The following is a 21,736-nucleotide window of genomic DNA, read 5'->3' on the forward strand; positions in this document are numbered from 1 at the left end:
CATTGATCCAAGCCAGACAATGCCACGCTATGGCATACTCTCCACTCCCACAGACCTCATCCGGAACCATGCTTCCACCAAAGCATCCCGTGTGATTCCCGCTGTCCGCCGGCTTGCAAGTGCAACGTCCGCAAAGTCCAAGCCGAAGCAGCAGCACGGCATCTCCCCGTCCTCCTCTTCCTCCCCGCCGCACTCGGACCTCGAGTCGTTTCTCGAGGACGCGAAGCGGCGTGGGCTGGACGAGAAATCGCCCCTGTTCACGGGCACGCGGTACGAGTACCTTGTGGCGGAGCGTCTGGCGCGGTACGGCTTCTCGCTGCGCAGGATCGGGGGCGCGTCGGACTTTGGGGTCGATCTTGTGGGCGAGTGGACGGTGCCGGCGACTACTACGGCGTTGTCGTCGTCGTCGTCGTCGGCAGCGTCGCGGGCCATCCGGGTCTTGGTGCAGTGTAAAGCCGGGATTCAGCGCGTAGGGCCGCACATGATCCGGGAGCTGGAGGGATCGTTTGCCGGGGCGCCGGCCGGGTGGAGGGGGAACGGGGTGCTGGGACTGCTGGTGGCGGAGAGGACGGCGACAAAGGGCATGAGGGAAGCTCTGGGCAGGGCGGACGTGCCGATGGGGTATTTCTGCTGCTCGGGGGACGGGGTGGTGAGGCAGATGCTCTGGAACCAGAGGGCGGAGGACGAGGGGCTGGAGGGCGTTGGTGTTGCGTTGAAGAGAGGGGACGAGCGGGATTCTGACGAGGTTGTTCTTGTGAAGAATGGAGAGCCGCTGCCGTTTGTTTAGAGAAAGCTTCACTCGGTGTGAAGTGGCACGGGTTTTCACTTGTTGAAGCCAGTCAAAAGTCATGCTACGCTGGCAAGTAATGAGCGATGTCGAGCCCCCCCCCTTTCTTTGAAGCAGGGGAATGTGAGAGAGAGAAAAACGTAGATGGATCGAATCAAGGCAGAACCCCCGGCTTGATTATCAGCATCGTCTTTTTTCACATGAGCACCCAAGATACAACCCCAAACAAAGTCCATTCATACATGGCAAAAAATCAATCAATCAATCAATCATCCCACACCGCCGCCTTCGCCTTGTCCGCCTGCTCCCGCTGCCTCTCCTCCTCCGCCCTCTCCGCATCCCGCCTCTTCTTCTCCTGCTCCCGCACCGACCGCTGGTACGCCCGCTGCTCCTCCGTCTGCCGTGGCGCCTTGAGCCCCAAGCCCGCCGCAATCATCCGCCTCGCCACCGCGTCCGTCTTCTCCGGCCTCTTTGCCGGCGTCCCAGTGCCGCTTCCCGACGCCGACGTCGCCATCGGGCTTTGGCTCTGGCTCTGGCTCTGGCTTTGGCTCTGGCTGCCTAGAGAGGCCCATTCATGGGGCGACTCGTAGCCTAGCGGCGATGCCGGCGTTGGTGGCGGGACGGCGGGCGTGGCGAGTGACGATGGGGTTGATGTGCCAGCTTCAACGTCCTTGTCTGTGTCCTGATCATCTTCCTCGTCGGACACGTCTTCGTCCTCCCATGAGTCCGCCACGGGCTTCTTGTCCTTGACCTTGCCTTTAGGCGCCGTCTTTGCGGAGTCAATGGCGAGCTTTGAGAGTGCGGACTCCATTTCGTTCTTGTTTTTCGGAACCGAGGCCATGACGAATTCCGAGATGAGGCGAGAATGAGAATGAGTTTGTGTATGGGATACAAGGCCTCTTTGTCTCTTATGACGCAAACCCGATGGGCGTGTAAGCGCAACTTTGTATTGTAGATATTGCCCCGCGCAATCAAGCTTTCTCTGTATTGCGCACCCTCGAGCTGGAATTCCACCGAGTATCGGGTCGTGATGAGATGTAGACTGGATGTACTGAATAGATTCTATTTGTCGTGTTTGGTTTGTTTTTTGCTTTGGTTATTATGGATGAATTGACTGAATGTTACGAGTTGAGCTTCGCATTAGAGTTGTGCTAGGGTAGATGCTTCAACCTAAATGTCCACTGTTGGTCACGTGCTCCACTTTCCTTAGGATCAATCGTCCAATTGCTATGTGAATATGAATACTTTCGCCGCCTTCTTCTACTATCGCCCTCTTCTTGTGTTATAGCTGTATTGCTCTGCTACCACTGCAAGACCTCAAAATATGTAAAAAGCACACCTACCATCATAATCTTAGCATGCTGGATACCGAAGTTGGGGTGCTAGCTGATAACCTCTATTACCCTGTAGTCCAGTTGATAATACACATCTTCTTGATTTTATATCCAAGGTTGATGTACATAATTTAAAATAGACACAACCTCTTCCATTACAAACTAGCCCCTGGCTTGAAGTGCTGAATTGCAAATAGTAGTATTCTCAAGGGCTCAATATTGCTGGCCTTTGATAAAGCACAATCATCATCTACAAACTCCTACACTTTCATCGCAGTCACAAAACCTGCTGAGAAGCCCAATGACCATTACCATCTTCACATTCAGAGAAAAATAATTGTTATCTGCATCTAACACACACACATACACGCATCCAACTCCCTCCCTCCGACATTCTCCTTTTTTTCAACTCCGCAACTCCTCCCCCCATCCTCATAGGCATGTGCCATCGCCCGTCTGTTTTTTTTTTTTTTTTTTTTTTTTTTTTTCCCTCCTTCTTTTCCCATTTTTATAATAACTGCCAAAGGGTATTATTTGCTTGTCAGTGACTCATACAGGTTCATGTCCATCTATATCCCATTTTCAGTAACATCACGTCTCATCTTGAAAAACTCCCACATGCCTCATAACATTTCATAAAATTAAAAAAAAACGAAAGAAAAGAAAAATAAATAAGAAAAGAGAAAAAACACTTCTATATAGCTTTTTTCTTCTTTCAACAATGATTTTTTAGATAACGTCACCTTGTCCAGGTATATTCGTCACGTATAACTTGCTCGACATCTTGGGCACTGGCTGCGGAGGCGCCTTGTCTCTCTGCCGCTCCCGAGATCTGCTCGTGAGGCGTAAAAAGTTTGGCTGCGGGGCGCCCTGTCTGTTGCTCCCTAGCGAAAACGATGCGTCATCCATGCTTCCCAGGTCGATTCTTTCGTCGTCTGCGTCTGAAAAGCCGCCAATGACTAGTTCGTCATCAGATGCAAAATCGTGTGGGTAATGAGACGAGGGTGCCGAAGGCGATGTAATGGATCGAGCGTGAAGGCCGGGGCGAGTTGGGGGCGACAAGACACGGCCAACGGTGAATGCCCCCGGGGTCATTGTATTGGAAGCATGCTCTCGAGAAAAGACGGCCGCAGGTCGATCAACAAACCCGTTTTGAAACGAAGTATTATTATTGGACGCTTCATGCAGAATTGGCAGTATTTGTTCGTCGTATAACTCTGTTCCCGTCTCATACGACTCGGGAGTAAATTCGGTAATGGTAAGGGAGGAACGTCCATCATCATCCGTGTGAGGACTTGCAGGCTCGTCAAAGAAGTCATCAAGGCTATCCAGCTTCGTGACTAGATCGCCCGGGTGAACATCCACCCGCGCCTCATCAGACAGCATCGTTTCCGTCCGATCCAATGGGTCAAAGTATCCATAGGGAAAGTCGTCCGAATGGAATTCAACTTCCGCAGTGGGGGTAGGTTCGGTTGATGAGCCCTCAGCGCTTTGGCACATGTAAAAAGCGGCGTGGATATTGGCTCTTGTGGCCTCCGTCTTCCGGGCGGGAACTGGAATGGCCCATCCAGATAATTCTGGAATGCCAAAGAGGCTCTGAGCGCGCTCGTACTCCTTTCGCACGGCCTTTGACGTCAAGCGAGCCATGCTCATTCGTAGATGCTGCTTATCCATGTGGCTTCCAGACATGGTCATGATGTTATCCAATACCTCGAGAGCCCCCATGCAAAACTCAGACTGCAAAAGGCGCAGCAGCGGGGAGATGAGGTCGGAGCCGTGAACAGCAATCTCTGGGTTGCGCATATCGATATCTGGAATAACGAGGCAGAGGATGCGCATGGTTTGGACCTTGACCCAGGATAAGGAGTTGGTCAGCAGCCCAATCAAAAAGGTAATCATCTTAAACTCCATATGCGGCAGGTAAAACTCGCGAAGTGCTCCAAAGAGCTGGTTCATGAAATCCTCGGCGATTTGGAAGCGGTCAGAAATCAAGCCGTCTAGAACAAGCGCAATGCCTTCGAGACCTTGCCTATCGGATTCGGCAAGGAGTATCTTGGCCGTGTTTAATGCCTCCGGGTTGAGGCCACCGCGTTCTAGCTCGTCCAGGAAACGAGGAAAGTTGGCCAGCAAAGCAAAGAACAACCGGTTGTCATCCCCAACAAGGCCATCTCCGGGGAGCATGACGAGCTTATCCATGATATCGAGCGTCGGCTGCCAACACAGCGACGATCTTAAGCCCTTGTGAAGTAAAGGCTGAAGCCCTTCAAACTGGCCTTCCCACCGACTCGGTTGCCCCTCTGCAATCAGCCTCCTCACATTCGGGGCTCTAAAGTCGACTTTGCCAATCAGTTCGTCTAGCATCTCTACCGCTTCGAGGAATTCACGCTCATTAATAGACTCCAAACATGCGCAGGTCGTCCAGAACAGCTGTGGGAAGGTGATGAGCTTCTCAGAGTCCAGCTTAACGATGAGTGTCTTAAGAGTTGTCAAGATCTCCATGGAGAATGCTTGAATCTCAGGGTCTTCGTCCGCAATCGTGTTGGAAAGGCGGGCAAGCATATCTCCAAGCATGTACTGGTCCAGGGATGTGAGGACACATCGGAAGATTTGGAATGAGCGGCATGCCAAATGTCTAACCGGACACGAGGTAGCCCATGTCAACGACAACCTACCCCATTGTTCTTTGATTCCCGGGAATGACACCTCAAAGGTTCTTACGACCTCATTTGTGAGATATTCCATGCTGGGGGGAACTTTGTTCTCATGATCGTTGACCTTTCCATTGCTGTCTTCGTAGCTCCAAACGACGGAGCGGTCATGTTGACGAACCAAATCTATCAGCTCCTCAATAGATTCCTTGTGATGAGGGTCTGTTTGGTCATCAATGCGAGACATGACCAATTCATGGATGAGATGCACCAACATCTCGCGAGCCTGCTCCTGGACCAATGGAGTGTAGTGATCCCAAAGCACGGTAACGACATGCAGTAAGAGCGGGACACTCTCTTGGGTAAGGTGGACTGGAGACACCATGAGATCCACGAGCAAAATCAGTGACAGCTGACCGAGAGAAAACCCGGCCTGCTTTGTGCCCACAGGAAGGGCTTCTGCCAAATCCGCACAGTATGGCAAGCTGCTAGTGTCGGGCGGTGCCTGTGACATCTCCCTCTTTTCAATAGGGACCATGGCTTTCGGGTTGATCTGCATCAGCAGAAACTCGACAACTTTGACACCAGGTGCGCTGTTGGATGTCGAAAGGAAGACGACAATCTGTTTGGCGTACTCGACGAAGTTCTGTTCGCGCCGCTCTAGGCACAACTGCATGATGAAATCCAGCACGAGGCGTACGTTCCCAAGATGCGGTCCGGTAGCAAGAGCTTGCCACAGGGCCTGGACTTCATTGTGCAGCGCGCCCCCGGACTTGATTGTAATTTCCAATAAGTTTGCCAAAAGCACGTAGGATTGCGCTGTAGGGCCGCCATTGGGATCCAGCGTCAGTTCAATCGCCTGGATCCAGGGCAAGACAACCGCAACGACGTTTCGTTGCGCTGCCGGCTGAAGGTCCTTAAAGTACAAGGTAAATTCAGAGATGACATGGAAGGCAAGTTCCGTATACTGGTTTGCGAGTCGCTTTGAGATCTCAAACTGGGCCAGCTTGTACACAGCTTGAGTTTTATCTGAGATGCTGATATCAAAGTCTTGAATCTTGGAGTTTCTTTGTTGCCGAGTCTCCAAGATTCGCAGCACAGTTGAAGACTTGGATCTGACTTCGCTTTGATCATTCCCAAGCATAAAAAGGCACAGCGCGAGAAGCTTCCAGAAGGGGCAAGGGTAGTCGCTATGGTCCTGCAGCACTTCAACAGTGACCATGAAGTAACTCTCTAGAACCTTTGGAATGTCAGCCAGGTAACAACGCGCGATGCAATGCTCCAGCAGATACGGGTACTCTTTGTTGTGAACCACAAGATTCTTTAGAGCCCTTCTGCCTATGACATTCATCTTGTCACTGCCCGAGTTGAAAATGGCTTCAATCCACGCAAGCATTCGGCGAATGTCAAACTGCAGGGTGGCGCCGCTCTCTGTCGTCAAGCTGATTGGCCCGCCACACAACGCAGACATGGCACTCAAAGCTGCAGTCCGTAGGTTGCGTTTCTCAATTTCCATGGCCGCAGTGGCCGTACCCCGTTCGCCCAAGGATTGCTGGTCTATCAGGTGCTGCCGCATATTGTCTTCTCTAGCCCGGACCTCATTCTGGTTAGGAGAGAATCCACACCAGTCCTCCATGAGAGAAAATGCCGATTTACGGGATTCAAACGTCATCCAGCGGGTTGGGTCGCTGGTCCGGTTGATTCCTTCGAACAGCGACTCCATGAGTCCACAGTAATACCTTCGCAGCTTTTGGAATTCCCAGTCCATCTGCACTTCTCCATCCATTAGAAAGAGCTTGAGATCCTTGGCGTACGCAGTCAGGGTGTTGAGGAAGAACTCAGACTGGTAAACGATTGGATCTTTGAGAAAATGCGAGGTCAGTTTGAAAACATGCGTGATTTCTGTTCTCAGAAGATCCATTTTGCGATTTCTGCGGGGGGTACTGTTTGTTCGCTGATGGATTCTGGCGCGGGCTTCGTCGTTGCAGCGAGACACCTGGCCTTGGAGTTCCTCTAGTAAGGTCTGGTATATGTGAATATTGATTGACCCCATGGCAACGACAACAGCGTCCCGTACGGATGCCGACGTGGCGGATAAGAGCGGAATTAAGTATTTGAAAAGAGTTCTCGCCGTCACAATTTTATCAGCCGAAGAAGGTTTGGAGGACTTGCGCGTGTGCTGAATGGCATCCTTGGGAATGCTCTGCGGCACACTCCCTGGATCTGCTAGAGTGGTGCATGCAAAGATGAGATACAACTTCCACTGTTCCACTATCGATTCTGGCTGAGTAGTGGGTGACCTGGGCACGGGGCGGTTATTGTGAATGCCTTCTCCGGTGTGATATGGGCCTCTTGTAGGTTCAGACAGGTAGACAATGGGCTTGTACATCTGAAGCACGCGGTTGCAGATGAGATCTCGACAGATTGTGACTGCGAATGGGCATTTTTCAAAGGCAATCCGCATCAAGTTGGGGAATATCTTGAACCACAGTGTCGTGTCGTAGGTCACCTCGCTGGTGCAGAGCTCAACGAGGGCGCCTTTGCCATTCCCATTCTGCAAGCCTCGTTGAAGTCTGCTACGCTCAGCGACGGATAGGTGTTCATCGTCAAAGTTCATCACTTGAGATGAGTCATTCTCGAGAACATTAATTAACCTCAACGAGTCCTTTTCTTCCGATGTGTTTTTCCCAAGAGCCTTGTCGAACTCGGTAATGAGACGGAGGACCGTAATGGCAAAGTACCGAACGCGTCGTGACTGGGAACAAAGGAAGAACAGCCCATGCGCCTCGGCCTGATCAACTTCGGCCCAAACACTAGAGAGCTGAAGAGCTTGATTATCAGGACCATTGGTCTCAGATTCGCCCGTGGCAGCGGCGTCCCTTGTCTTCTGCCGGATCTCTTCTATCCATATTTTCAAGAGTTCGACATAGAGCCGTAGCGTATTCTCGATATGGTTAGCCCCAAGCATTCCGCCGTCAGACATAGTTGAATATCTATCATCGAAATTAAAGATGAAGCGTGCGAACCCCATGGTGACCTGCTGCGCGCGGCACTGACGAGCAATCGCCTTGAGGGAGTTAGCAGAAGACTCGGCAATGTTGTATTGGACGTGGGCAGTGCCCGTGCATAAAAGGTTAATTAGGGAATTGAAGGGTATATCGACGGAGAGGCAGCGGGGGAGTGCTTGAACGGCAACATGCAGCAGCTCGTAAAACGCCTGCTTTTGGTCTGCCGCAGTTTGATGCTCATCCCGCCGAGAAAAGGTAAAGGATTCTGTGATTGGCGTCTTGGGCCCAGGACTGCCAAACTTTTCATCCAGGGCAGCCTGACCACCAAATGTGTTATCGCACACAATGGTGATCTTTCCAAGGATTTCGCAAAACTTGAGATAGTATTCCCGAACACCATCCGTCAGTACGTGGGTGAGGACGGGACGTGAGACGTGACTTTCTCGTATTGTCGAAGAACTCGATACAGATATGGAGGCACTGCGAGGCGGTGCTAACATGGGGGACGCCGGGAATCGTTCTGCGATTGCTGTCGTCCCCGACTCGTATAACTGGGGGAACGGCGGCCTGCCTTGTTCCCCCTTTTCCAAATCTGACATGATACTCAAGAAGGCCCTGATGCCAACCACAATTCTGTCCGGGTCCAGCTGCTCAACTCTGAGCTCTTTATTGGCAATAAAAAGCTCGGCATTAATGAGAGGGAAGATTATGGTGCGGAAGCAGAACTCGGGGTATTTAAACCCAATGATGCGAATTATCTGAATCAGGGGCTCCGTGATAGTGGCATCAGATGCAACAATGCTACGCTTAGAAGGTGGGAGGACCAGCTTAATAACGTCATCCAACTTCCGTGCCACACTTTGAAAGGTATCGTTGGTACGGTAGAGGTAAGTCCACACCAAGCGTGAGATAACTTGTAGACACAGCGGCTTCGTCAGTCGGTCCTTTGCCTTTGTCTGCAGAGGTAGGATCAGCTGTAGCCACTGGGCTCCGAAGTTGTCAGGCGAAGAAACACAGAGCATTGTGGCCGTGAGCGGAAATGCGACAGCCCAATGCCGCGGCTTCGTAAACATTTGTGCCAGCCGCGGCCCGATGGCTGCCACGACCTCCATCCACTTGGGATGCATCAGGTGGCTATTGCTCGCCTTGGAGGCAATCCCGAGCAGTAGCAAATCGATAATCTGGCAAAAGGCTGTTTTCACTCTTTGGCCATGAGATCTATTGAAAAGGCGGCCCAGTGATACGAGGAAGTCGCACGATTGTTCCCAAGCATCTTCGGGTGAGATTTTGATACGAAGATGCTTCATACCTCCCAGAACAAGGTCCATCTTTCCCTCATTGACATCGCGGCCAGACAAAGAGGTGGGACTCTTGGCCACACGCTCATTCAGGGAATTGTCAAGGTCCTCAATAAACCTCTTAGTGACCCCGGCAAAGTTTATGTCGCTCATGTGTCCAAGAAGGAGTGCAAAAAGGTTCCAATTGGCCATCTTCAAAGGGGAGGCCAGCAGCTGTTCACTTTCGGCGATCTTGAGTTGGCCAAAGATGATACTCTCGAGTTTGTCTTCCACTTCTGGGGTAATGGCCGCCAGGCTGCTCTGGCATATGACCTCGAGCAAAACACGGCAGAGGATATAGATGGAAACTGTTGAGCGGCGCTCTTGCTGGGCTACAAACTCTTGCTTCGAAGCCAACATACCGCCTCCAGAGAGGCCACTATCAGATCCATTAGAGATGACCGGTCCAATTGGGACGGGTTCGGTATTTCTGCGCAACAGAGGTGACATGGGCTGACCACCTCGCAACTGTTGCAGCTGCGTCCTCGCCTCGTTAGCAGCATCGCTTTTACTCTTCCTCCAGAGCATCATCGAGTCTATCAGGTTTTTGGGCTTGGGGCTCGCGATATGGCCAAGGGCAACAATGAGTTGGTCGAAGGCCGGGTCCACGCCAGGGCCGCATATCTTGTCAATCTGAGGTTCGGGATCAAACGGGGTGGTAATACATTCGTTCAGCTTTTCTTCTGCTTGGGCAATGAACTGTTCCACGTGCGTTAGCATATCATATTGTCACGTCTGTTTGGGCTCAACTCACGGAAGTAAACAGCACGTGCAGGGCATATTCGCCCACGGTCTTTTGCTCATCTCGATGGTGGCGGGATGAACGTGACGGATGGTCACGCCTCGACTTGCTATGCATTCGCTCTGCCCTTCGCGAAGGAGCCGTGCCTGGGGGGGTAACAGCGTTGCCGGAAGGCGACCGCTTCATCGGATAGGTTCCATCGCTGAGATTTGCCGACTGTCCAGTCGGTGTAGCAACAGGCCTGGGCGGTGCGGCATCTCCCTCTAAGCGCGCTAGGGCCGTCTGTAAATCCACACGGTCAAGTCCCAAGCCAGCCGCCGCAATCATCTGAGGACTGAGCGGGTTGGACGAAGAGCTCGCGCCGCTGCCATTTCTTGAGTGCTGGATGCCATGGACGATGGACGTCTGGCGGTGATGACCATACGAGGTAGCCTTGGCCGAGTTGAGGGGAGGATCAACGACGTTGGATCGCGGGGGAGGCCCAAGAGTTCGCGGTGATGTCAAAGCCAAGGGCAGAGGAGTCGTCTTTTCGGCCGGTTCTGGAGGATGGCGCAAGGCCGGGTCCAAGGCTGGAGGTGGAGGGCGATATGTCTGGTCCCAGTCGGATTCCTCATCGAGCCTCGCCGCAGGCCTCGGGAACTTGGCGGGCTCGTGGGCATTGTCCGGCGCCGATTGCGATGGCACTGAGCACGTTCATCTGTCAGCAACTAGCCGTTGACAAAAACGAGGCTTTTGGTGCGCCCGTCGACACACACAGACACGGCACAAGCAAGGCCATTTGATATCGGATCAATCAATCAATCGGGGATTGGATTGGCCATCAGGACCAGAAGCAGAAGCAGAAGCAGAAGCAGAATCCAGCTCTACTCACCCATCTCGAATCGGACCTCGGCCCAATCCCATCATCTGCCTACGGTAGCATGCGCTGTTCCAACGATGACGCCAAACAGCAAGTCGTGGAGCTATCAGCCAGTACGATGACACGGCTGCAGCCGGGAGCACAGAGCAGGGAAACACAGCAGGATAGTTAATTTAGCCTGGCTCCCCGTTACGCTGCCCGAGCGAGACTAATTCCTTATAGGGCCCGGCTTGGGCTCTTTGCTTCTTTTTTCCCCAGCCGCCTGGGCTTAGAAGGTGTCTTGCGAGAGCTGCAAGGGCGTTTGGCTGGTCCTATCAGCGGCGGGCGTGATAAAGGGAGGGGCAGATGGCGGGCAGACCATTGGCCGCGGATTAAGGGTCCTCCGGGATGCGGAGCTAGGTCGAAATCTGAATAGCATCATCTTTGTCTCTTTGCGTGGTCTTTTTTTTTTTTTTGCCTCTTCTCTCTCTCCCTTACATTTCTCTTTGGGCTATTTTCTTTTTTTAGTGGGGATGAGTTGGACCATGTCTTTTAGAGCATGTAAGGGAGACTGGCAAGACTGGGAAAATGCGGAGTACTCTAGGGTAGCGCCTTGGCTGTTGGCTGAGAAGCCATTCTCGCTCAGAAGCGGCATATCAATTTTTTATATGCATGCACTCTCTCTTTCCTGTGTTAATTGTGACGAGGAAAAAAAAAAAAAGGAAACCTAGAAAGGGCGGAAAAGAAAAAAAAAAAGGAAAAAAGAGGGAGGGAGGGAGGGTGTACCCCCGCAATCTGCTCTCCGATGGCCGCAAGGTCAACACGAAGCACAGTTGCCGTGGATTTTGAGCTCGATGCCGATGAATTGATGGACTTTGACGACACGGCACCAAGTTGCGGCTTGGTAGTCCAAATAGCGTCGAGTGGCGCGTGCCCTCTAGCAAATAGTGACCAAAGCGCCGGCATTTGCTTGTGCGATTTCCTGGGGGAATCGGAATCGGCAAAGATATGGGCGGGGAGCCGATAGATCTCCATATTCGCTTGTTACTATCCCCAGCATCTTGATCTATTGCTCGCCTGTGCGGAGAGGAGTTGGACGTCCTTTGGTGGCCAATAAACTCGGGAGAGTTGTCAATGGCGATTGAAGCTCGCAACCGTCGCCTCCGCGGACATCCCGAATACGCGCCCTGTCCGAGACCGAAGCCTCGGGATAGTGCGCAAGGCCAAGGAGACTCTTTTCCGGCCTAGACTGCGAATCTGCGATTGGAAAGCTGCGGCAGCGTGCCATTGCAGATGCAGCCGGAGGTCTCCGCGGTTGTATGAACACTTGTCCTGATATCAATTGCGCACGAATGGGTGGACATGGGGGCCCAGCGCCAAGCGAGAAAGATCTCAGCAGTGCAGTGATCAGTTATCCGCAACAAGGTCTAGTCATGGCTTACTATCCATGCACGAGGGCATAGAGTGTAAGCTTTCGTGCCATCAACATCCACCCTTAGCTGTTCGATTGCTTCTACGGGCTTCTACAACCAACCTCAACCCGAACAAGGAGGGTTGCTTCAATTCCTCCCTTTTGAGCCGATGCCCATCACTGTATAGTAGTAATCTTAGCAGGCAATCGTACAGTAGATTACTGAGGCAGCCTGTTCGATGTAGCACCTATTTTGAATTAAAGGCACAGAATAGTACAGAATATTACAGGTACTAGGCAGTGTACGCCGTTCTCGTATGAGGAAGGGTAGTCTGAGGCGCGGCGGCGGCGTCGGCGGATCGACAGGTGGCACCACCATGATACGGGCCAATGCCTGTATCTCGGGGGGCACATTCGAGTACCATGCAGGTAGGTACCTAATAAGCACTACGTACTCGGGTTTTCTTGTCATTTCTCCTAGATACCTATGAAGGAATCAGCAATCCTCAGACCATCTGCCCCGCTAAGGGTGTGACCGGTACGAAATTAAGATGCGACCAGTGCGGGAGTGTTTTGGCTATTGGGATAAAAATGGCTCATGGGCTGGTTGATCAAAGCATGTTTGAGCGAGGCCTGGTTATTGGTTTTCTTCTTTTTTTCTCTTTGGGGGGTGTTTTTTTGGTGTATTTGTGGTCGTTGCAGTACAGATAGGTACCTAGTAGCAATGGCGTTGTTGCCGGGTATTTTCTAGGTATAGTGATGATGGCAGATACTAGAGGAATAAATACCCGACATCGATAATAGCAGAGAGTAGAGATATAGTAGCGGATATTTAAGGACCGGTATATTTACTTGGGTGGTAATGAAAGTTATTCCCTCTCCGTCTTGTGACGACATTTGGTTTCCTCATAGTCGCTGGGATGCTGAATAGCCCTTCCCTTGATTTTATATTTTATCTGAAGCATTGGGTGCTGAGTCTCTTCTGGTTTGTTCACCGTCACATGTATCACCTTCCTCCAGGCCGTGTTGCTGGCTCGATACAACGTGGCCTCTTATCGCCAACTCCGGTAGCGAGTCCCTGATAGGATAGAATCTCGATGGGACTGGCACTGCTACTGTCGTAAGCGGATGCAATGCAATGGGGTAGACAGCCTTGCGCAAGGAATATTACACTAAAGAGGTAGCTTGATTGCAGCGGCGTCGGCTACTTTCATTCTCGCACCGGGTTCAGGGTACACATTCACACACGGCCTGTCCTCGACTCCGTAATCCGTCGCCGGGGCGGACCCGGAACTGGGGCGGCATTCCTGCTTCCAGATATACTTGTACACGTACAGGTACAGTAAGCTGAGGTTGTTGAGCGATGCCTGGCCAAAATCCCGGGCTCGAACCATGTGAAAAAGAGGCTTTCCCCCCCTCCCAGTCCAGCCAAACCCAGACTTTTTTTTTTTCTTTTCCTTTCTTCTTCTCGACTTCTCCTTTTGCCATCTTCGTGTCGAGGGCCAAAAATAACGTCGGGCTGACTTTTTGCCCGCTAATAAAGTAGGGCGATCCCTCGCACACGTTAGGATAAGCCGTGGCTTCTCACCCCAGGCTCTCTTATCTGGATTTTCCTTTTTTTTCTATTCCGCGCCACGGCCCACCCAATCTCTCCGAACCCCCTCCTGTCCATTTATTCCGGACTAGGCCGCGCAAAACCGCTGTTCAGATCCAGCCTTAAATCGACCAAGGCCACACTTTTGTTGCTGCAAGGGAGACCGACTGCGAGACACTCTCGAGCAACCTGGTTTCTTGCTTTCTTTGTTCCGCTTTGCTGATTCGCCCGAATCGTTTGTCTTGATCGAGACGAGAGAAGAGGCAGAGCACCCTCCGTTGCTGCTGCAGCCCCGCCACCATGGCGGAACTGGACACGTTGGACATCGTGGTCCTGGGTGTCATCCTCCTGGGAACCACTGCCTACCTGACAAAAGGCACCTTCTGGGCCAAGCCCAAGGATCCCTATGGCAGCCTGGCCCAACAACCCAACGGCAAAGCCGCCAAGTTGGGCAAGACGCGCAACTTTGTCGAGAAGATGGAGGAGTCTGGCAAAAACTGCATCATCTTCTATGGCTCGCAGACCGGCACCGCTGAGGACTACGCCTCTCGCCTTGCCAAGGAGGGCAAGAGCCGCTTCGGCCTCGAGACCATGGTCGCTGACCTAGAAGAGTACGACTTCGACGCTATTGATACGGTGTCCTCGGATAAGATTGTCTTCTTCGTCATGGCCACTTATGGTGAGGGCGAGCCCACTGACAACGCTGTCGAGTTCTACGAGTTCATCAACGGAGAAGAGCCCGCCTTCTCCAAGGGCAGCGCAGACGCTCCTCTCGAAAACCTCCACTACATCGCTTTCGGTCTCGGTAACAACACTTACGAACACTACAACTCCATGGTGAGGGATACCGACAGGCTCCTGACCAAGTACGGCGCTCACCGCATTGGCACCGCCGGCGAGGGTGACGATGGCGCTGGCACTATGGAAGAGGACTTTTTGGCTTGGAAGGAACCCATGTGGAAGGCTTTGGCTGCTCACATGGGCCTTGAAGAGCGCGATGCCGTCTACGAGCCTGTCTTTGGCATTGTCGAGCGTGAGGGTCTGACTCCTGAATCCCCCGAGGTCTACCTCGGTGAGCCCAACAAGATGCACCTTGAGGGCGCTGCCAAGGGCCCCTTCAACGCTCACAACCCATACATTGCTCCCATTGCCGAATCCTACGAACTGTTCAAGGTCAAGGACAGGAACTGCATCCACCTCGAGGTTGACATCAGCGGCTCCACCCTCTCGTACGCTACCGGTGACCACATTGCCATCTGGCCTACCAACGCCGGTGAAGAGGTTGATCGATTCCTGCGCATTACTGGTCTTACCGACAAGCGTGATCAGGTCATCTCTGTCAAGGTTCTCGAGCCCACTGCCAAGGTGCCCTTCCCGACCCCGACCACTTTCGATGCCATTGTCCGCTACCACTTGGAAATCGGTGCTCCCGTCTCCCGTCAGTTCGTCTCCACTCTGGCTGCTTTTGCTCCCAACGAGGAGATCAAGGCCGAGATGAACAAGCTGGGCAGCGACAAGGACTACTTCCATGAACAGACCGGTTCTCAGCTCTTCAACATCGCTCGCCTCTTGGAACACGTCAGCAACGGACAGGTTTGGGACAAGATCCCCTTTTCTGCTTTCATCGAAAGCTTGACCAAGCTGCAGCCCCGGTACTACTCCATCTCGTCCTCTTCCCTCGTTCAGCCCAAGAAGATTTCTGTTACCGCCGTTGTCGAATCTTCCGCGGTTGTCGGCCGAACGGACCCGTTCCGTGGTGTCGCCACCAACTACCTGCTCGCCTTGAAGCAAAAGCAGAATGGAGATCCCGAGCCTTCGCCTTTCGGTTTGTCCTATGAGCTCCATGGTCCCCGCAACAAGTATGACGGTATTCACGTCCCGGTTCACGTCCGCCACTCCAACTTCAAGCTGCCTTCCGACCCTGCTAAGCCTATTATTATGATTGGCCCCGGCACTGGTGTTGCTCCTTTCCGAGGCTTCATTCAGGAGCGAGCTCAACAGGCACGTGATGGCGTCAACGTTGGTCGTACCATTCTGTTTTTCGGCTGCCGTAAGAGCACTGAGGATTTCATGTACGAGTCCGAGTTTGAGGTATGTCTCCCCTGTCTATCTGTATTTGATTTACACTGACTCATCATTTGCAATTATAGGAGTACAAGAAGGCCCTTGGTGACAAGTTCGAATTGATCACTGCCTTCTCTCGAGAGTCTTCCCAAAAGGTTTATGTTCAGCACCGACTCAAGGAGCGGGCCGCCGAGATCAGCGACCTGCTGTCTCAAAAGGCCTTCTTCTATGTTTGCGGTGACGCCGCCAACATGGCCCGTGAAGTTAACACTGTTCTGACCCAAATCATTGCCGATGGCCGTGGCGTGTCACAGGCCAAGGCAGAGGAGGTTGTCAAGAATATGAGGGCAGCAAACCAGTACCAGGTATGTCTCATCCCCCATCCGCACCAGAGAACAAAACAGTAACTAATGCACTCGCTACAGGAGGATGTCTGGTCATAAAAAAAATTGCATCTAGCACAAGATGATTCAATTTTTCTTTTTCTCGAGGACAATTATACGGGACAAAAAAAAAACCCTGCCCCTCGAAAAAAAATCAATTTGCATAAATATATACTTGTTGGGAAGGGGGCCGGGGTCGTTTCGACTGCGAAGCACATTGCCGGCGTTCGTTATGAAGCCATGCACAACATCTGTCATTTGTTCTTTATTAGATAGATCCGTAATAGCTGGGCATCGGATCTAAAGGTTATATCAGGAAAGGCCGGGCCCGTTCCTGCACAGAGGTTTTGTTTTTATGAACCTTTGGTAATTATTCATTGTTGTGCGGGAGGGTTGGCCGGCCGGAAAATAGAGATGGATGGCTTGGATATGTATGGTTTGGTGGAAAAAATAATGTGCAGGCTGGCGAATTATGAGAATATTACCACACGTTTTGACATAATTGTTCTTGTGCCATATGCATTGTCGTTGCCAGTATTAAATACATGATACGGAGTACGGAGTACTGAACTCGAAAATTCGCTTGGAATAGTTGTCTTGAACAGAGTGTCTCACTTCGGCCCATGATTGCGGCACTTAGTCAGCCATTCAACTCGGATACTAAGATGGAGATAATGACAGGTCATGATTTGGGTCTTGGTTGTAGTATGTTTGTGGCGCTCGTGACCCTTGGTAGTGAAATTAATTCTTGATATAGGAAGAGAAAAAAGCAATTATAAAGCTGCCGTGGTTGGTGCTTTACGGAGCAAAGCCATCTTGGATTGGCTGTTTGTTGGCCAGGGAGACAAGCGGAATTGCACCATCCTCCTTGCTTTCTTGCCAGCCTACTCCCCGGAGGAAAAAAGACCGGTCTTTGGCCTGAAAGCTCGATAGTCCGAACGCCATGGAGAAGAGAAATTCCCTTATCAGGGTATGGTAGCAAGAGAGTTCCCATCGGTAATAGTAACGGGAGATGCTCTACCGGAATCGGATCCACGGAGGTGGCGTCCGCTCTTCGAGTGCGATATATTCGTGAGCAAGAGCTCCATTCAAACCAAAAAAGCAGCATAATTAGTGTGCTTGTGGGAGACAATACGAGTAGCCAAAGGACCTTGGACAAGCACCATAAAAAGCAACATTCCGCAGTCTCGGTCCAAGCACAGGATCGGCCGTCAGACAAACAACATGTCTTAGTAAAATGGACCTCCAAAGCCACCCGAATCTTATTCCCAACTAGTGACTTGCGAGTTGACGCAAATTTCAACCAGTCTCCCGCCTGCCCCGTGCTCCTTGCTGGGGCTGATAGGCATAATGATTCGGACGGGTGGATTCAAGACCCTTTTGCGGCCTTTGTACGGAGTACAGCCTGGGGGTTGCGTCCCGTCCGAGTATGGATCTGGTCTCAAGAAGGCCGGGAATCCGGTTGGCCAACGTACCTTTGCTCTGGGAATAGTGAATCACGGCTACCTGTGCGCATGTCTGACAGCGAGGGGCAAAAAAGAAAGGATTCTTGCTGCGCGGTATCGATGGAAGAGGGGACACACTCTGTTGGGATACACCTCTTGTCGTAGTAATGCAGTGTTGCATCCACCCATATTACGCGGCACTAATCCCGCGGCTCTTATAAAGAGGAGTGCATCCCAGAACGAGTCGTGACAGTGGTTGTGCCTGTCAAAAGTATTTCATGATCATTGTGCTCTAATATTTGCATGCTATCCTATAGGCCCGACTCTATCTTTATCGCCTCTAATACGTCAGGTAATTTGTCACCGAGGTTTATGCCATCGCCGTTCGGATGTCGCTGCTGGACCTTTGAATGTGGTAATGCATGTTTGGAGTATCGGCGTTGATGTTCAGCAGATGAACAGTGCCTTTTAGGGACGTTCGAGAAATCGTGTTGGGTCCAAGCAAACGTGTGGACTTCGACAAAGGCGGAGCATCGCAGTGCTTTTCCTTCGAATATAACATCAACTGTCCTCCACCGCATAGAAGTTAGGGAGAAATACAATACAAGGTCAGGAAAGACTTGCTTGGCATTGGGAGGGAAAGATTCCCATGTCCAAAGTTGGGTTGGAACGGACAGGATAACAGCTGTGAGGAGAAACAAATCTGCCAGGCCACCGCCGAGAGTCAAGCGTTAACACAGCCAGCATTGCCCTTGTCTTCGCAGAAATTCTAATACGGATATCGGCTTTTCCAGCAAAAAGGGGTCAATACTAACCTCCCAAGTCTGCCATATCCTCCAGCCAGCATCTATACATCGCACAGGTAGACGGACATCCAAGAGTCGAGCATTGATTCATCTGCGCTGGCGGCGTCTCCTGACACCTGGCAGCAGCAAGTCAAACCAGCCGGCAGCTGTCCAGCCAGGCCTGCCAAAGCAGCACCGCGAGTATTTCGTCATCTCTCGCTTCTTTTTCGCCTTGTGGCCATTTCTTCCTCCCTCACACGCGTCTTTCTTGGCTCGGTGGTAATTCTTGTCTTTAATCTCGCGGCCATCACGCCTGCACCAGCACCAGCATCGGTTCCCTGGCATAGCTTATCCTAACGACACCTTCCTTTTCTTGAGCAGATAGATTTTGTTGCGGCTTCCGTTTCTGCAAAGCTTAGGTAAGGCTCGTCTACGCCCTCCGCCTACTTCTGCGAGACTCTCTCGTTTCTCTTCTCCTCTCTTCTTCCTTTTCCTTCTCCTCACAGCATCACATCACACAGTCCTCGTCATTCTCTTGCAGCTTTCTGCCTCGATCGAATCTCTTCGAGTCCCTCATCTTGCTTGATAGCTTGTTCTATCTTAATTACTCTCGCTTCATCTCAATCAATTGTCTTGGTAGCACCATTTGCCTTCTTTGGCCCTCGAGCTTCATTGTCTGCAACACCACGTAACCCCAAGGCTGGGTAAGGTGAGCATATCTTTCGATAGTCGCTCTGATACTTGGCCTTCTTCTCCTCTTCGCATTTGTCTCTCTTTGCTTGACCAAATCTTCGCTTCTCGAGCCCTCCATATACCAGCTAGTGGATGAAAAACTCTCCCTCTACTTCTCTGGGAAGCATTTCTTGTTTGCCTCCTACACATTTCTCTCTCTCGTTTTTCCCACTCTTCACCAAGCTGCTTGATGTTCACCTCTCCAATTTGCAAGTCGGCTCTACACATGTCAATCACTTCAGCACTTCCGTGTTCTGCCTTGGCTACGCTCTTCTTCTAACTCATCAATGGATTCCAGATTTTCGTCGTACAGTCGAATCATTTGTAATTTTTTCGATCACCATTGTGACCGATCTGCTGTTCTTTGGGTAAGTTGTCTCCTTTTCAGCCTCATCACTTGCATCACTACCACCCGGCCAACCTCCCAACACACCTCCTTTTCCTCTCGAGCCGGACTTGCTGTTCTGAGTCACTGGCCTCTTGCCATTACTCACATCTGTGTACTCCATCCCAAGTCCTGGATGTTCTTCGATCGCCCCATTTGCCATCTTTGTCCCGATTCCCTCGTTGCCGCACATCACTGACCACGACCACGGCAGGCAAACGCATGTCTTACCATCTTCACACTGTTGCCGAATCCAAAATGGAAGCCAACGGCGGCGTTGCTAATCCTTATTACACCGGACGAGCCGCTCATGCAGCTGCTGATCCCAGCAGCCTTATTAATCACTTCAATGGATTGACCCTCGGCAGCTTGAGCATGCCCAACAATGGTGCTCCTGTCCCAATGGGACCAGGTCATGCATTCATGGTCAACTCGGACAGCCAGTTCGTCCTCACGCCTGTGCCGACCGCCCAGCCGATGGGCCTTGGCCATTCTAATGAGAACCCATATCTTAATTACCCTGGTGCCGCAGGCGGCTATGGTGCCTCCTATGTTGGCCTTTCGATGCCTCTTGTGCCCTTTACCCCTGGTCGCCCAGGTACTGCTCAGCCTCGTGCTGATCGTGGCCACTCTGACGTCCCAGGACTTGAGAATCGTCGCGGTTCTTACTCTACTACGGAGTCTGCCCCTGCCACTCCATACTACGGAGGCGCCTTTTCCATCGTCCGCGATTATCCTCCACGTGTTGCTAGTCTTGATCGGTCTTCATACACGACCCCGTCTCCTAATGCTACGGGCCTTGCGCCAGTTGAGACCGCAAAGCCCATTCCCATGATCATTTCTGATCGTACTATTGATGAGCTCCTCAAGAAGGACCCGGCCATTCCCAAGGCGGTGCCAGCTGTCTTCACTCCACCGGGCCAGATGAAGACTCTTGAACAGAGTTTGGAAAATCGCATCCCCGGCAATCGCAACGTGTACATTCGCGGTCTCCATCCCACCACTGATGACGAGCTTCTCTACCATTTCACTTCTCGCTTTGGTGCTGTTGAGACGTCCAAGGCCATCATCGACACTAACACTGGGGCTTGTAAGGGGTAAGCTCTGCTCGCCCTAACATGCCCTGTTCTCTCTTCTTGATGTTGACTGGTTATAGATTTGGTTTCGCCAAGTTTTACGATGTTCGCGACTCTGAACTGTGCATTCGGGCCTTCCACCGTCTCGGTTACGAGATCGGCTTTGCCCGGGTAGGATTCAGTCTCTTTTCTCTCTTCCAAAACCCGTCACCGCCGGGTCTGAGCTAACTATTGCCAGGAGTCGTTTAATTCTCGACTCAAAGCGGAGGGTGATGAGGGTTCAACCAACCTCTACATCTCCAACCTGCCCAAGAGCCTGAACGAGATGGTGCGTTGACCTACATGGGCCTTTTTCTTCCAGTTTGCGTGGCTGACTCTGACCTAGGAACTTGCCACCATCTTCCTTGGATACCACATCCAGTCCAGCAAGATCCTTCGTGATAGTATGGGAAATAGCCGTGGTGTCGGCTTTGCTCGGTAGGTTCTAGAAGCCCCAGTCGGCACTCGGAACTCCTTTTCTCCTGACACGGGCTAGATTTGACTCTCGTGAGATCTGCGACGAGATCGTTCGAAAGTTCAACGGCATCGGCATCGGTGAAGAGGGTCTTCCAATGAACATTCGCTATGCCGATACTCCAGCCCAGAAGGAGCTCAAGAGAGTCACCGCCGAACGTCGTCAGTTCCGGACCAATGAATACAACATTGGTGCTTACGGCACTCCTCTTGTTGGCCTGAACCCTGCTTTGTACAACCAACAAGCCCACTGGCGACGCAATCTACCACAATCCCGAAGGTTTGCTTCTGATGCTTTTGGTGTCGACATTGTCTTGCCACTGACCTCTTGTAGCGGCCTGTCCTCATCGTCGCTCGACGAGACGCGAAGCTCAGTGCCTCCTCGTGCACAGTCTGCGTACGCATACAACCGAAGCATTTTCGCTAAATTCTAACTCTTTCGGCAGGGCGACTACGAGCGCGGACGCTACGATTTCGACTCCCACCACGTCTGAGTGCGATGAGAGTGTTACGATTCGAGCGGACCCAGCCGTTGTCGCCAGCGCCGGCAAGGAGAACATCCAGCCATCCCCCTCGGTCAAGAAGGAGGCCTCGAAGAAGGACTCGCAGTAGACATCCATGTTGTCTTCATTCTTTTGCGTTTTTGTGTCTTTT

General features: G+C 51.9%; 5 protein-coding genes across 5 annotated transcripts; 3 read left to right on the top strand and 2 right to left on the bottom strand.

The window, feature by feature from the left end:
* Positions 1–190: 190 nt before the first annotated feature.
* On the top strand, positions 191–778 carry TRIVIDRAFT_26325 (uncharacterized protein; the record flags this gene model as incomplete). The annotated part of the gene is made up of 1 exon (XM_014100937.1): positions 191–778. A coding segment is annotated over one exon (588 nt), but the record flags the coding sequence as incomplete, so codon positions are not given.
* A 144-nt stretch (positions 779–922) lies between these two features.
* On the bottom strand, positions 923–1,889 carry TRIVIDRAFT_215973 (uncharacterized protein; the record flags this gene model as incomplete). The annotated part of the gene is made up of 1 exon (XM_014100938.1): positions 923–1,889. One exon carries the CDS (start codon positions 1,626–1,628, stop codon positions 1,053–1,055), a length of 576 nt encoding a protein of 191 aa, XP_013956413.1.
* Positions 1,890–2,850: 961 nt separating this feature from the next.
* On the bottom strand, positions 2,851–10,540 carry TRIVIDRAFT_60939 (uncharacterized protein; the record flags this gene model as incomplete). The annotated part of the gene is made up of 2 exons (XM_014100939.1): positions 2,851–9,813; positions 9,869–10,540. Coding segments are annotated over 2 exons (7,635 nt in total), but the record flags the coding sequence as incomplete, so codon positions are not given.
* A 3,323-nt stretch (positions 10,541–13,863) lies between these two features.
* On the top strand, positions 13,864–16,646 carry TRIVIDRAFT_71556 (uncharacterized protein; the record flags this gene model as incomplete). The annotated part of the gene is made up of 3 exons (XM_014100940.1): positions 13,864–15,790; positions 15,850–16,128; positions 16,189–16,646. 3 exons carry the CDS (start codon positions 14,000–14,002, stop codon positions 16,204–16,206), a joined length of 2,088 nt encoding a protein of 695 aa, XP_013956415.1.
* A 3,105-nt stretch (positions 16,647–19,751) lies between these two features.
* Positions 19,752–21,694, top strand: TRIVIDRAFT_149145 (uncharacterized protein; the record flags this gene model as incomplete). The annotated part of the gene is made up of 6 exons (XM_014100941.1): positions 19,752–20,590; positions 20,650–20,740; positions 20,808–20,897; positions 20,955–21,046; positions 21,105–21,362; positions 21,445–21,694. 6 exons carry the CDS (start codon positions 19,752–19,754, stop codon positions 21,692–21,694), a joined length of 1,620 nt encoding a protein of 539 aa, XP_013956416.1.
* Positions 21,695–21,736: the final 42 nt, after the last annotated feature.

This window comes from Trichoderma virens (genome assembly GCF_000170995.1).
Source record: "Trichoderma virens Gv29-8 chromosome Unknown TRIVIscaffold_6, whole genome shotgun sequence".
Lineage (NCBI taxonomy): Eukaryota > Fungi > Ascomycota > Sordariomycetes > Hypocreales > Hypocreaceae > Trichoderma > Trichoderma virens.